At 39.5% G+C, this 14,832-nt stretch overlaps 1 protein-coding gene across 2 annotated transcripts in view; it reads left to right on the top strand.

The window, feature by feature from the left end:
- The window catches only part of ino80 (INO80 complex ATPase subunit), a 233,907-nt gene that overhangs the window by 41,511 nt on the left and 177,564 nt on the right, over nucleotides 1-14,832 (top strand). The window contains exons 3-5 of one of the 2 annotated variants that reach the window (XM_073040376.1): nucleotides 3,790-3,962; nucleotides 5,454-5,524; nucleotides 14,035-14,187. In XM_073040376.1, coding sequence (XP_072896477.1) covers nucleotides 3,790-3,962; nucleotides 5,454-5,524; nucleotides 14,035-14,187 — 397 coding nt within the window. The remainder of the gene's footprint in view (nucleotides 1-3,789; nucleotides 3,963-5,453; nucleotides 5,525-14,034; nucleotides 14,188-14,832) is intronic. The other variant, XM_073040377.1, reaches the window with a different exon arrangement.

Consider the following 14,832-nt stretch of genomic DNA (forward strand, 5'->3'; position numbering starts at 1 on the left):
TCCAGACTGATTCAACATTCTGCTCTTTAGATCTTCTATCGTCCTTATACTGATTTGTGCCACTAGTTCACTAACCTTGTTACGAATACTCCAGGCATTTAGATAGAGTATCCTTAACACTCATTGTAATCTTTGTCTCTTCTCCACTTGACTTTTCTGTACTCCACCCCATATTTCTCTTTTTTAACTGTTGATTTTACTTTATCTTTATCCACACTTTTCTCTTTTACTTTATCCATACTTCTCCAATCTGTTGAACCCACCCCTCTGCTATCTATCTACACATTATTAAAACTTATGCTCTGTTTGTTTGTGACCTCCAATTAGTGCAAATGGTGCATTACAGGCACTATTTTTGGCTAAATCAGCTTAAAATGCGCTAACTTACAGAATGCAAGTGAAGTTCAGGGCTATATATTCGTATAAAATTGCTCACTCGCCAAAATCAACTTTCACCCGAGAGCCGATATCAGCCATGATGGACACCACGACACGTGCACGGCCAGCCTCAGCAGCGACTCGCGATGTTCACAGCAGTGACACCAACCAGAGCAAAAGGGCAGGGCAGCTCTATTTCAAGCGGTCACATTCTGCTGATCACCATCAGCATGTGCAGGATTGGGACAGATCTAACAGCCATCCGTCAATAAGAGATAATTAAATCTTATCGTAATGACGTACTTTGAGACACCCATCAAACCCCTTGCTGCAGTCAAAGGACAGCGGTGACTATATCACGTCCATTTAGGTGAGCGCCAACCACATCATCAAGAATAATCAGCATCCTGGAGGCTTTGGTGTTACTGCTTCGTATCTTCTATCCAGCATTAGGGTTAAAAAAAAAATATGGTCAGCCTAATTATGCCGCGTGGAAAGAGAAGGCACACATTATGGTCAAGAGATGATGTCGGGAAGTGGCAAGGAGAGGGAGAGAACAAGAATCAGATGAAGCCAAGGCCTCACGACTCCAGGATCAAAGAGTCAGGACAAAAAAGATGAGAGAAGAGACAGAGGAGGCGAGGGATGCACGTCTCCAAAATGACAAAAGCAGGCACAGGAGGAGAAGAGAGGAAGCGACAAAGGAGCAGAGAAATGCACGTCTCCAAGATCAGAGACAAAGAATAAACAGCAGAAGAGATGAAGAGATGGCAGACAAAAGGACTATGTCTCCAGAATAACAACGAGAGGCACAAGGGTGGCAGATCCAGCAGAAATGATGCCATCAAGTGTCCTGTGTTAAATGAGGAGGAGCTATATTTGCCTTGCTACGTGTCGTTCTTTAATAAACTGAGGTTTTCTTCTTCAATTTCCATAGCAAAGCGATATCAATGGCATTCAGGAAAATTTAATGTTCATTCTGGTCACATCAGACTGCTCTACCCTTCTCTCAAAGGATGCCCCAGCGGGTCATCCTGTTGTCTAGTTTAGTTTAAAGCCCTGTCTACAACCCTAGTTATGTGATTTGCCAGGATCCAGGTACTGTCACAGTTTAGGCGGAGCTTGCCCCAATGCTGATCCCAGTTTCCCATAAATTCAAGTCTACTTCTCTCACACCAATCCTTGAACCATGCATTTATCGCTCTAATCTTCTTGACATTGTGCCAATTTGCATGTGGCTTGGGTAGTAATCCAGAGATTACCACCTTTTTGGTTCTCCTTTTTAATTTAGTCCTAAGCTGCTCAAATTCCCTCAGCAGAAACTCTTTCTTCGTTCTACCTATGTTGTTGGTACCCACATGGACCATGACAACTGGATCTTTCTCCTCCCATTGCAAATTCCTCTGCAGGTCAGATAAGATCTTCTGAACCTGGGCACCAGGCAGGCAACACAACCTTCGGGATGGTCTAACCCTGCGATGGAGAACTTAAACTATTCCCCTGACTATACTATCCCCAATTACCACTATATTTCTCTTTATTCCTCTCCATAGACACTGCATGACCTGCTGATTTCCTCTAGCATTCTTTGTATATTATTCTGTACTTCCAGTATCTACAAAATCTCTGGTGTTTATGATTTACTACCCTTGTTTGTCTTGTACTTGCATGTATCTAAATTAAACTCCATCTGCCAATCCTTGGTTGATTGACCCAGCTGATCAATGTCCTCTTAAATGAAGGAGATGAGCATCTGGCAGCAATTCATAAGTTCTTCTCTGCCTTAGTTTATAACTTAAGTTGAGATTCTTCCCTTCAGCCCCATAGGGCTTGATTTTCCACTATTTGGCCTCATCGTGCTCTTCCTTTGGACTGAGATTGCAGTACACAGTACACCATGGAAGAAAATTATAGATACTTGTGTCAAAAGACAGACTTGGTTGAGGAATACTTTGTGCTCTGTCCAAGGAGCATTGAGGTTTTCTCATTAATAAATACAGTAATACAGTAGTTAATACAGTAGTTTTTGAGTCATAAATGATCTTGAAGAATCCAGGCATATTGTGATTTTTTCCCCCCAGTTTATTACTGAATGTCTGATCTTGGCACCCATTGCCTGTTTTATGTTTTTCTTTGTTGTCCATCAGATTCCTAGTAGATGTTTTCCTATTTTTTTCTGGCGTGGTAGTGTTTTAAGTCCAAGATCACTTTGTGATTAATTAACTACTGGATCTAGTCATCATCATCATCATCATCAATCCAGTCTTAGTGATTTCTGGTAGAGAAGCCTAGAGACCCTTTAAGATGTTGATTATGGTGAGCTTTATGGTAGGCCAAACAGTGGATATTCTGTAGCTCATGTGGACGGTCATCAGATTGTCTGTGGGTGTTCTTTGCAGGGTTCCAAAGTCCTTCAGTGCAGCGGCAGTTCTGTTTCCATTGCACCCCTGGTGGGGTGGGGTGGGTAAGTATATAGATGTGATGGACTTGTTTAGGCGGTGATTGGTCAAGCAGTTGTGGCATCTTTCTCAGTATTTTACTTGAATGATGATGTAATTAACTTGCCTGTACTTAAAATCCAAATTTTGCTATCAGCCTTATACTATTTTTTCTGACTAAAGTTCTCATTCATTTTGTAGTGAACCGTATTCTATTGAGAGTGAGCTATGGATTAGCCACATCTGGGCAATGTATTTTGAAATTTGGGTTAGTTCATAAAAATACAATTCAGAGGAATAGGTATTTTACAGGGCTATCTGACAGTAGCTGAGAGCTGACCAATATAGAGTTGTTTGGATTTATTTAATGTTGGGTTTATTTTTGGGGATTTGAGCACTGCTTGCAAGGTGATTCTTTTCTACCCTTGAAAGAAGTGATCTGTCCTACCTTGAGCTGCTGCAGTCCATAAGGCATTTAGCCTTGCACAGTTTTCATTCAGCTTTTAGTACTGGCAAAGATGAAAGAATCCCTTATTCTGTGTCTAATCTTAATTGTTGTCCTGTGTTTATGGTATTATGCTATATAATCATAATATAACATTCTCCCCCTCCCCCCGGCTTAACACTGAAAATAAAAAGTGGAAAGCTTTGGCCTTTATCCAAGTAATGTGAACTGTTATAGAATGTGTACTATCTGATGCTGTACATTGTCAAACAGTGCAGTCTTCCCCTATTTCTCAGTGGTAACTTAAAACACAGATATTGGAAGGACATGTTTCAAACTAATTTTGAACGTCAGGTTGTGCTTCATTTTTTTTTCTTCAGGCATTAGGCTTTTTGATTGCTTGCTTGTAGCTCAGTAGACTAGAGACCTGTATGCTTTTTGATAATTTCCATTTTTTAAATATTACCATTTTAAATAATCAAAATTTATCAATCTATAAATTTGCTTATTGTTCTTCTCTACTTGCAGTGATGAGAGTGATGATGGGCTTGAGGAGGCTCCCTCACATTCTAAAACAAGTTGTGGAAACCTGAGCCACATTAAGAAGGAACCTGTTGATGAGGATCTGGGAGAACAACCTGAAGTAGTGCAGAACAGAACTCTGACCACTCCACCTTCAATCAATGGTGCATTTCATCCAGGTGAGAGTCTAAAAGAGCTGCTTTTTCCAATTGGTATGAAATTCTACTAGATGGTTTTAAAAACACTCTCTGCTCACATTCTGGGAATGATAGCTGGGGAATGGATTTACAATCTTCTATTTCAATTTTAATTCCCCAATTAAATTTGTAGTGCAAGAAGCAATTTTATATAGTAGTTGAATTATTTTTATGTACTTTCTCTTTTTTTAAAATCTTGAGTCTGGATGAGCCAAAATGCTCATAACTTCAAGCAAGAAAAGGCATTGGATCAAATGTACATGTGTTTTAGTTCCCACACTATCTGATGAAATGAGTAAAGGTGTCCTAGGTTACATCCCAGTGGAGCAGCAAGTAAATAACCACTTTGTACACATCCAATAAAGCTATTGTGTAATTTTTCTCTGTGTTGTCAATATGAGCTAACCTTGATATTTGATTAATTTTGGCTTATAATTGGCAAAGAATTAAGAGTTAAATGGCTTTTATTTTTATACAATGGAATGAACAGTCCAGATAGAAAGGTGGTAAAGAAGCATTTTATGGCGAATTTGGTCATAGGAAATAAATATGTGCATTGGAAATGCAGAGTAAAGTTGAGATGAAATACTTTGTACTTAAAACCTGCTGCTTCCATTGTTCTCTTGCTAGTGGCATCACATCAGCATTGCAGATGCTGCCAGTAGAAGAACATGTCCAGTCCTGAAGTCCTATGGAATTCATTATACCATTGTTAAATAGTGCTTTCAGACCAAGGATATGCATTCATTGAGCATGTTGCCAGAAGGCTCTTCCTGTATGTTTGCTTGTAAGAACTTCCTTTATTTGCATAATGCTGAAGATTTTCCAAAGTTTTATGTTAGTTGTGGTGGTGGGTAGGTTGCTGCAAAGGGAGGAAAAAGAAAGCTTTGTGGAAAAAGACTTTAAAAAGGGCTCAGACTTTGGGTAGTGTGGCTGCTGGTGTAATATATGGGCTAAATTGTGATAGGCAATTAAGGATAGCTATTTTGAAGCAGGTGGGTAGAGGCCGCTGGGGGATGGATTAGCTCTTTTAATCAACTTCTGACAGTTTGAGGGTTTGGGAGGTTGGCTTGGGGAAGCATTAGGTAATTGAGAGGGAAGGAAGTGATGAATGGAAAATGGGAGGACCTGATGTGGGGAGAGAACAGGATAGGAGTTGGATGTTGAAGAAGATGCATGCAAGATTGTGGGGTTTTGTGCAAGTTTGTGTATATGTGCATGTATGTCCACTTGTGTTCTGAAGAGCCAAGTTTCCAATTACTTTGGCCTTCCTTGGCATTGGAACTAGTGTGCATTAGCATTTAATGTTAAGACTTTAGGCACAGACATATCTACCCCTCAAGAAATAAATTATCCTTGATTCTAAGGGATTGTTTAAGAAGGATCCATTTAGATATAGTATCCACGTTCCATCTATTTCTGGAGCACTTCTGTGAAATTTTAGTCACTGACACAATTATGTTTTGTGTTCAGCAGAGCTTAAAGTTGAGAAGGGAAACGTATACAATTTCAGCAAATTGAAGAAAAGCAGAAAATGGCTGAAGGTGAGGAAGTAATTGAATCTGCAGTTTGATTCTTCTCTGATTTCTCTGAAAATGTGCTGTTACTGAATGTCCAGAATATGATCAGTAGTTTGGAATGCATCCACTGTTCAATTATTATTGCTGGTTTAATAATTTATACCCTGGCCATGTGAACAGAAATCATTTTGGGGTTGGGGGTACAATCTGGAGAGAGAAGTCTATGTAAATAGTCTAATTAAATTGTATTGCTATAACTTTTAGCCTTGGAATGCTAACATCAGTTGAAATGTGATAGTATGTTGCTGTACTGTTTGTAAGCAAGAGGCAGCTGTTTCTTTGTGGTAGAACGTACCTTTTTTGAGTCAAATGCCATGTTAACAAGCACAACTAAAGAGATGAATGAAAAATCCAGACTGACTCCCAGTGCACTACCAAGGAAGTACAGTGCAATTAAGTGATTTTAAATGAGATCCAACATGATGTTTTGTAACAATTTGAAGCTCAGTGGAGCTATTGGAACATCAGAGAATTGTTCTGTTTGTCATTTATACCAACCCTACTTTTACATTTATACCAACCCTACTTTTACATTTATATCAACCCTACTTGGTAACCTTTCATGGATGAGTATTGTATATTGCTCTGTTGGTATCGGCCATTGACAATGTTTACTATAACGACTGTGTTTTAGTTGACTGAAAAATACTTTGCTACATAGGAGTATCTTTCCAATAAAGTGGAGATCTGACCTATTTGTAGTTCTCAATCTGTAGTCTTGAAAATGTTGGATATGGTTCTTGTTTAGCCTGGGGGTAATATATATTCAGTTATTTGGTAATACTGCTAATATGTGTCATGATGCTTGTTTTGTGGCAGCAGTAGGTCACAACAAACAAGTTAAGTTTTAAAAAAAAACAAGTGATGTAAAAAGTGAATGATCAGGTTGTATTCATGGACTGTTCACAAAGAGGAGGAAGCTGTTCTTAATGTGTGTTGATCCTCTTTCTTGTACCACCTTGCTGGTGGTAGTGACAGAGAATGTCCCAGATGAGTGAAGGTCTTTACTGATGAATGCAGCCTTTTTGGGGCGCCACCTCGTTAAGATGTTATCAGTTGTGGGGAGGGTTGTGCCTACGATGGAGTTGGCTGAATTACAACCCTCTGCAGCAACTTCTAATCTTGCATTGGAGGCTCCATTCCCAGCTGTGATGTAACCAGTCATTGCTTCCCACAGTACATCAAAAGAAATTTGTAAGTCTTTGGTGACATACCAAATTGCCTTAAACTCTTAATCAAGTGAAGTCACTGGCATGCCTTCATGATTGCATCAATGTGCTGGGCCCAGGATAGATTAGCACACCTGGGACTTGAAGCTGCTCACCCTTTCCATCACTGACCTCTCAATGAGAACTGGTTCATGTGCTCCCAAATTACCCTTCTTGAAGTCCACAGTCAATTCTTTGGTCGTACTGACAGAGTGCAAGATTATTGTTTCAACAACACTCATCCAGCTGATCCATCTCATTCCTGTTGCCATCTGCAATTCTGCTAACAGAAATGTTATTGGTGAAATTTATAGATGGTGCTTTAGCTGCTCTGAGTTTAAAGAGTGGAGCGATGGGCTAAGCACGCATCCTAGAGATACACCTGTGTCAGTGTTCCCTCGATAATTTTTTTTTACAGCTGTGTGGCATTTAAATTTTTTTGTAAGGTGCATACTTGGAATATTTAGAATGAAAGTTGAAAACTCACATACTTTATTAATTAAAGGGTATGATGAAATAGAGTACAACAATAAAGTTTTTTACATTTCATAAACTTTACAAATTCACTGTCCAGATTAATTTTTCATGGAGATGAAAGATACTTATAAATCCTAAGTTCTTAAGACATAGGAGCAGAATTAGGCCATTTGGCCCATTGAGTCCACTCTACCATTCAATCATGGCTGATCCTTTACTCCCCTCCTCAGGCTTGCTTCCTGGCCTTCTCCCCGTAACCTTTGATGCCATGTCCAATCAAGAGCCTATCAAGCTCTGCCTTCAATATACCCAATGACCTGGCCCCTCAGCTGCTTGTGGTAATAAATTCCACAAATTCATCACCCTCTGGTTAAAGATATTTCTCCACATCTCTGTTTTAAATGGACGCCCCTCTATCCTGAGGCTGTGCTCTCTTGCCCTAGACTCTCCCATCATGGGAAACATTCTTTCCACATCTACTCTGTCTAGGTCTTTCAACATTTGAAAGGTTTCAATGAGATCCCCCCTTCATCCTTTTAAATTCCAGTGAGTACAGACCCAGAGCCATTAAACATTCCTCGTATGATAATCCTTTCATTCCCGGAATCATCCTTGTGAACCTCCTCTGAACCCTCTCCAGTGTAACAAATGAGACCAAAATTATTCACAATACTCAAGGTGAGGCCTCACCAGTACCTTGTAAAGCCTCAGCATCATATCTCTGCTCTTGTATTCTAGAACTCTTGAAATGAATGCTAAAATTGCATTTACATTCCTCACCCCCAACTCTACCTGCAAGTTATCCTTTAGGGTGGTCTGTACAAGGAATTTTGTATTTTCTTCTCGTTTAGAAAATAGTTCATTCTCCTAATCTGTCCATGTCCTTCTGTAGCCTTCCTGTTTCCTCAGCACTAGCTGTTCCTCCAATCTTCATAGCAGCTGCAAACTTGGCAACAAAACCATCTATTCCATAATCTAAATCATTGATAAACAGCATAAAAAGAAGCAGTCTCAATACAGACCACTGTGGAACACATCTAGTCACTGGCAACCAACCAGAATAGGATCCTTTTATTCCTACTTGCTTCCTCCAACCAGTCAATGCTTTAACCATGCCAGTAACTTTCCTGTAATGCCATGAGCTCTTAACTTAGTAAGCAGCTTCACTCATAGCACCTTGTCAATGGCCTTTTGAAAGTCCAAATATACAACATCCACTGCATCCCCTTTATTTGTAATCTCCTCAAAGAACTCCAACAGGTTCGTCAAGCAATATTTTCCCTTAAAGAAGCCATGCTGACTTTGTCCTATCTTGTCTTGTGTCACCAAGTACTCCATAACCTCATCCTTAACGATTGACTCCAACATCTTCCCAACCACTGCGGTCAGGCTAACTGGTCTATAATTTCCTTTCTGCTGCCTTCATCCTTTCTTAAAGAGTGAAGTGACATTTGCAATTTTAAACTCCTCTGGTACCATGCTAGAGTACAATGATTTTTGAAAGATCATTGCTAATACCTCCACAATCTCTACCATTACCTCTTTCAGAACCCTAGGGTGCAGTTCATCTGGCCCGCGTGACTTGTATTCCCTTAGATCTTTCAACTTTTTGAGCACCTTCTCCCTTGTAATAGTAACTATTGTTACGGATTCAGCAACAATAAATATATAAGTGAGGCAGGGGCTTTTATAACAAATAAAACATTTATTAAACACTGAAAAACAAACCCCCAAAAAGTAAACAAACCACTAACGTAACTGGAAATCAGCTGCTGTGTGGCAGCTTAAACAGTTCTTAAAGCAATAAAGCTTAAACAGTTCTTCAAAGTAGTACTGCAAAAGTTCAAAATGCTTACAGTCCATTAAAGGAGAGACTTTTTAGACGATTTAAATTCTCTTTCACGTCGTGTTGCTGCGATTCCCAGTCGAACTATACTTTTCCCTGGAGAATTTACGAAGATGAAAAATGAAACGGCTTAAAGGCACTGACCTTTCCTTGACAAAACTGTACCCAAACCCTTTCTGCTATATTTCGCGGGGATTAGCACAGGGACAGCCAACGAATTCCTTCCGAATGAGGATCAAACAAGATCGAACCTGTTTCACCGTCAAAATCGACTTTCCTCGATCTTTTAGCTCCCGAACTCCGATCTTCACTCTCCACTGATTTTTAACTGGCAGTATTATAAAGAAACTGCCGGCAATGACCTTTTAAACTTTAGGCATTAAATAAAACTCCATCTTTCAACCAAACTGCGTCATAATATTGGACCACGCAGTGGCATGGAGTCGAAATGGCAAATCCAGCCACGAACTGCTCCTCCTCACAGGGAGGGGTCCTCCTTTTATACCCTGTTTAAAAGAAAACACCTGTCACATGACCTCTACTGGCAGGAAAATGACATCACTCCACCATCACAAGACCACTACCTTAAGTCCAGTATAGCTTCAACACCACTGTCACGTGACAAGTACAAGATACCCACGGGTACGTAACACTATACTCACATCTCTTTCCTTGTACCCTTCAACATCTAGCACACTGCTGGTGCAAAATACACAGTTCATCTGCCATCTCTTTGTCCCCTATTATTATTTCTCCAGCCTCATATTCTTGTGGTCCTATATCCACTTGCATACTTGAAAAAGCCTTTACTATACACTTTGATATTGTTTGCTAGCTTGCTTTCATAATTCATCTTTTCCCTCTTAATGATTCTTTTAGTTCCTTTCTGGTAGGGTTTTAAAAGCTTCCCAAACCTCTCCCCACTAATTTTTACTTTGTTGTATGCCCTCTCCTTTGCTTGTCAGCCGCAGTTGTATTATTTTGCCCGCCATTTGAGTATTTCTTCATTCCTCATTAGATCATACAAATGTTCCACTTCTGGTCTGTTTCTGGATTTACATTTGTTTGAATTCATAAGACTTAATCCATGTTCACACTCGGCACTGGAAGCTTGAAATGTTCAAAGGAGTAACACACACAAAATGCTGGAGGAACTCAGCAGGCCAGGCAGCATTTATCATTCGGCCCAAAATGTCGACTGTACTTTAATCAATAGATGCTGCCTTTCTAGCATCTGCAGATTTTCTTTTGCTTGTAATGTTTGAATGATGGCAACAAGAACTGACAATTCTTCAAATTCTTCATTTCTAAGCATGTAGTTCAACATATCAGTGGGTGTCTTAACAGAACCAGTCTTAACTTTCTCAGAAACATCAAATTTAAAATCACAGTATTGCTGTGATATTTTTGAGGCAATGCGAATTATATTAACATTATATTAAAAAGAAAATTCCAGCTGTGGGCGACGTGTATGGGAGCACTTCACTTACTGTCCTTGCAGTGTAGAGGGAACAGTGTCCTGTGTTGATTGTCAATGAGGAGAAGATTTTATTACAGATCAGTACATCAGTACTGACTGGGCTCCTGATAAGAAAGTTTGGGATCCAGATGCAGAGGGAGGTACAGAGGCCAAGGTTTTGAAGCTTGTTGATTAGTACTGAGGGGTTGAGGGTGTTGAGCGCTGTTGTCCAGACGCTCCAGTGCAGAATGGAGAGCCAGTGAATTTGTATCTGCTGTAGATTTATTATGATGGTAGACAAATTGCAGTGGATCCAGGTCCTTTGTCTGGCAGGAGTCAATTCTATCTGTAACCAACCTCTTCAAGCACTTAACAGTGGATGTGAGTGCTGCTGGGCAATAGTCATTGAGGCAACTCACCCTGCTCCTCTTGGGTACTAGTATGATGTCCTTTTGAAGCAGATGAGAACTTCTGACTGCAGCCAGTTAGTCAGCACCAGTTTTCAGTACTGTGCCAAGTGCAGCATCGGGGCCTGATGCCTTCTGAAGGTTTACCCTTGTTTGGTCTGTTGTGAGCACTACAACTCCTTAGCTATTGTGTTCATAAAAAAAACTTAGCATTATCTTTAATACTACGTAGTTTTGCATGCCTTTTTAAACTTTCCTTTTAATTTTATGCTGTTTACATATTTTCTCGCTTTCTACCTATTAAACTAAGTTTGGTTATCAGATTGAATGTCATCGCATGCTACAGAATAGCAGATGTGTCACCATTGACATTTTATATTGTTTGTTTTTCTCCTTTTCTGAAGGGGAGAAGCTCAGAGGCACTTTGGAGTGCATATCACAAATATTTAAAGGTAGCAGGAGCTGTGAGGCAGGTACACGTTATCATTCTGTGTGATAGCTCAGCATTTGCAGATTAGCTGTAGTGGACTGCAAAGCTGAACATAAACTGCATTTTGACATGCTCACCCTGAACTGTCCAACAGAGATGCCAGTCACAGGCAGGAACAATAGATGTTTTTACTCCCTCTCCTTCTACCCTTTGATGCACTGGTCTTTATTTATGTTAGATGTTATTGTATGGAGCATGCACAAATTTCTAATTAACCCTTTAGGCAGTTTTGGATTGTGTTTACTTTGCTTGTGGTGCCGTCTGCCTGTTCTCTTCTTTCAACCAAGACCCAAACAGAACAATTTCAGGCTGCTTGATTTGTTTACTTCGTTGTAAATGATGGGCATTCTGTGGTGCTGGAGGTTCCATCTCACTTTTGAGTGAATGCATAATGTTGGCCTTTGACCAGATGCTAGATGAACTTGATTTCTGATATATGAAGTGGCTTAGTGCTTTCTTGACAAAGGTGATTTGTGTTTTCTATTGCATAAAATACAGATTTCTTAACCAAGTTGAAAACATATACCAAATACCAGATATTTATGTACAGAAAAAAACTGTGTGGCTTTATTTCCTTGTACTGAAGGCTGATGCTGCACAGCATTTCCATTGCTTTTGCCCAAGATGGCTTATAGAAGTCAGATTAACGGAAAAATGAACCATAATAGTTGCTGAATGATGAAAATGGCTTTTGGATTTATTTCTGTTGTAATGAAATTTCTGAAGTCGTTATATGTTCTAGTTGGTCACCTTTAGAACATTCGGAAGCTCAAAAATTTAAGAGATTAGCTTCACTATCAATGATAATTCTTTAAGAGTAAATAAGCATTATTTGAATTCTCTGCCAGCTGAGCATCAGAAAGGCTGAAACCAGACAGTTCAACCTTAACTCCATTTCTTGATTTCAGGCACACACTCAGCTAACCAAAATTCAAGATTGCTTAATGTCATTTCCAGTACACAAGAGTAAAGAACAATATAATAGTTACTCTGGATCCGATGCAGCACAAAAAAACACAATAAGATAAAGAAGACAATAATAAAAAAACATATTACATATAAATACATTTGATAGTTTATAAACCAGTTATTTTTCCGGTACCATTGGTTCTGTTGAGCTCTGAACTGAGCTTTGAACAGATCACACCTGGGTAAGTGGCCAAATGGAATGGGAAATGGTTGAGAAGCTATAAATACTAAAGGAGGAACAGAGCTGGTTGCCATTGATGTGCATGTACTGTCTTACATGGGACTGTGCACAAGGATGATGAAAGAGGACTAATTAAAGGGCAGGAATAGCAGCTCCGTATTCCTGGATGTAGCATGTTTTCAGGTGTGACATAGATATTTCCAAAGAGGAAAAGGTGATGCACTGTTACAGCAGTACTGTGGATATCCTGGAGAGCTGAGCAAAGGAAGTAACATGAGTAGAGCTAGAAAGAAAAAAAAGAATGATCACTTTGATGGGATTATGCTATAGGCCTCCAACTAGTTGGTGAGATTTGGAAGAACAACATGTAGAAAAATGGCAGGAGGATCTAAAAGCAATGGGGTTGTAGTAATGGGTGAGTGTAATGTCAATACTGACTGGGTTACCTTTGTATAAGAGGCCTAGATGAGTGAAATTGTTCTATGTACCCAGGAGAAGTTTTTAAAGCAGTGTGTAAGGAATCCTACTAGGGAGGGAACTGTACTTGACCATAATGTTGGCTACAATGGAGGACTTCAGTTAGAGATTTTATAGGCTGGGAGTGCAGTAGGCTGAGGGGTGATCTTGGGAAGATTTATAAAATTATCAAGTACATAGAGAATTGTTATAGAAGGGACATAGAAAAATCGGTCTTTTTTCCTCAAAGTTGACTAAAACGAGAAAGCACAAGTTTGAAGTGAGAGGAATGTTATTTAAATGAGAAATTAAGGGCAAGATTTTTACATACTGAAGGGTAGGTAGAGTGAGCTGCTAGGTACAGTCATAGTGCTTTAAAACAAGAAGCATTTGGATAGTTACATAGCAAGCAAATGTTCAGAGGGATATGGGGCAAATAGATGAGTGCAGACAGGATCTTGGTCAGGATGGATGAATTGGGCCAAAGGGCCAGTTTCCATGTTCTTTGACTTTGAGATTATATAGACATTTTGGCAAAACATGGGAGATGCAAATGTGAAATAGGACTGAAAGCTGCTTTTGTAGTATACAAGTTGCATAGTGATTTTGTTTGTCTTTAAAGAGATGGGACAGTAGCAGGAAGCATCATGCATCTAGTAATTGATGGATTTGGGATAAGCAAATGTCATTACGAGAGATTAAACAGTTGGGAAGCTGATTTTCCTTGCAGGGATTTTGGTGTGATAAAATACAGCAGTTGATGATTGAAGCAGAGTGATTGAGCAGCATGGAACATATGATTTAGAATGTTGTGCGCATTAAGAGTCAATATCATTAGACATTTTAATCCTGATATCATGTTCTTCGGTGCAAATCCAATGTTCTTGCTCTTTAATGTTACTTGTATTCGCTTCATGTAAGTTACTTTGTGGGTTAGCCTGCTAAGTCAGATTTATTTTCATTTATTTCTCCTTTCTATAGAACATTCTCTTGAGTAATGAGACATCAGACTCAAACACTGATGTTGATGATCCCGAGGGGGAATTCACCCTCAGCAAAGAAGAGTTGCATGATATGTTACGTCTGCATAAGTACAGAAAATTGCACCAGAGCAGAGTGCACAGCATCAGAGAGGTAAAAATTTCCAGCATGTACCACTTGATCTGTTTCTCTTTGTGGGTGGTTGAGAGCGTTGTTAACTTTGATATATTGGGGTCACTAATGGTCATCACGGTTGATGAGTGGAGAAAATAATTGAAGTATGATCTGTTATTAAATCACTATGATCCTGGCCGTTAACCAAGTTGTGTCACTTGGATGTGGAGTTTGCACAACAAGGCAGTGGTAATTGGGAATTGATGGAAGCAATTCATTGGAAGAGTTATCTGTTCTCAGGTTCTCTTTATTGGAGAATTTATTTCTGTAGCAGCATCTACCTCTGCCTGTTATGTGAAGTCCTCACCTATGTCTCTGATACCTAGGTACAATTATTTTAATGTTGCCCTAAACCAATAAACCAGATTATTCAAAACATGCTGATCTTTCCTGGTCTTGCATAATTGTTTGCCCTATTCTACACCATTGCTGGTCCTTCAAACTTACTGATTTGGAGCTACGGTAGGAACGGTTTAAAATCCTTCCTGCATTCTCATTGCCCTTTCCTGCACTCATCCCATTTTGTTTTGTAACTGTGCTGCGATGTTAATTTGTTGTCTGTAATGTGTACATAATCTGATGCTGAATAGTTTTGATGTTATGAAGAGTTGCTTTAACTGTTTA

This window comes from Hemitrygon akajei, chromosome 3 (assembly GCF_048418815.1).
Source record: "Hemitrygon akajei chromosome 3, sHemAka1.3, whole genome shotgun sequence".
NCBI classification, from domain to species: Eukaryota; Metazoa; Chordata; class Chondrichthyes; order Myliobatiformes; family Dasyatidae; genus Hemitrygon; species Hemitrygon akajei.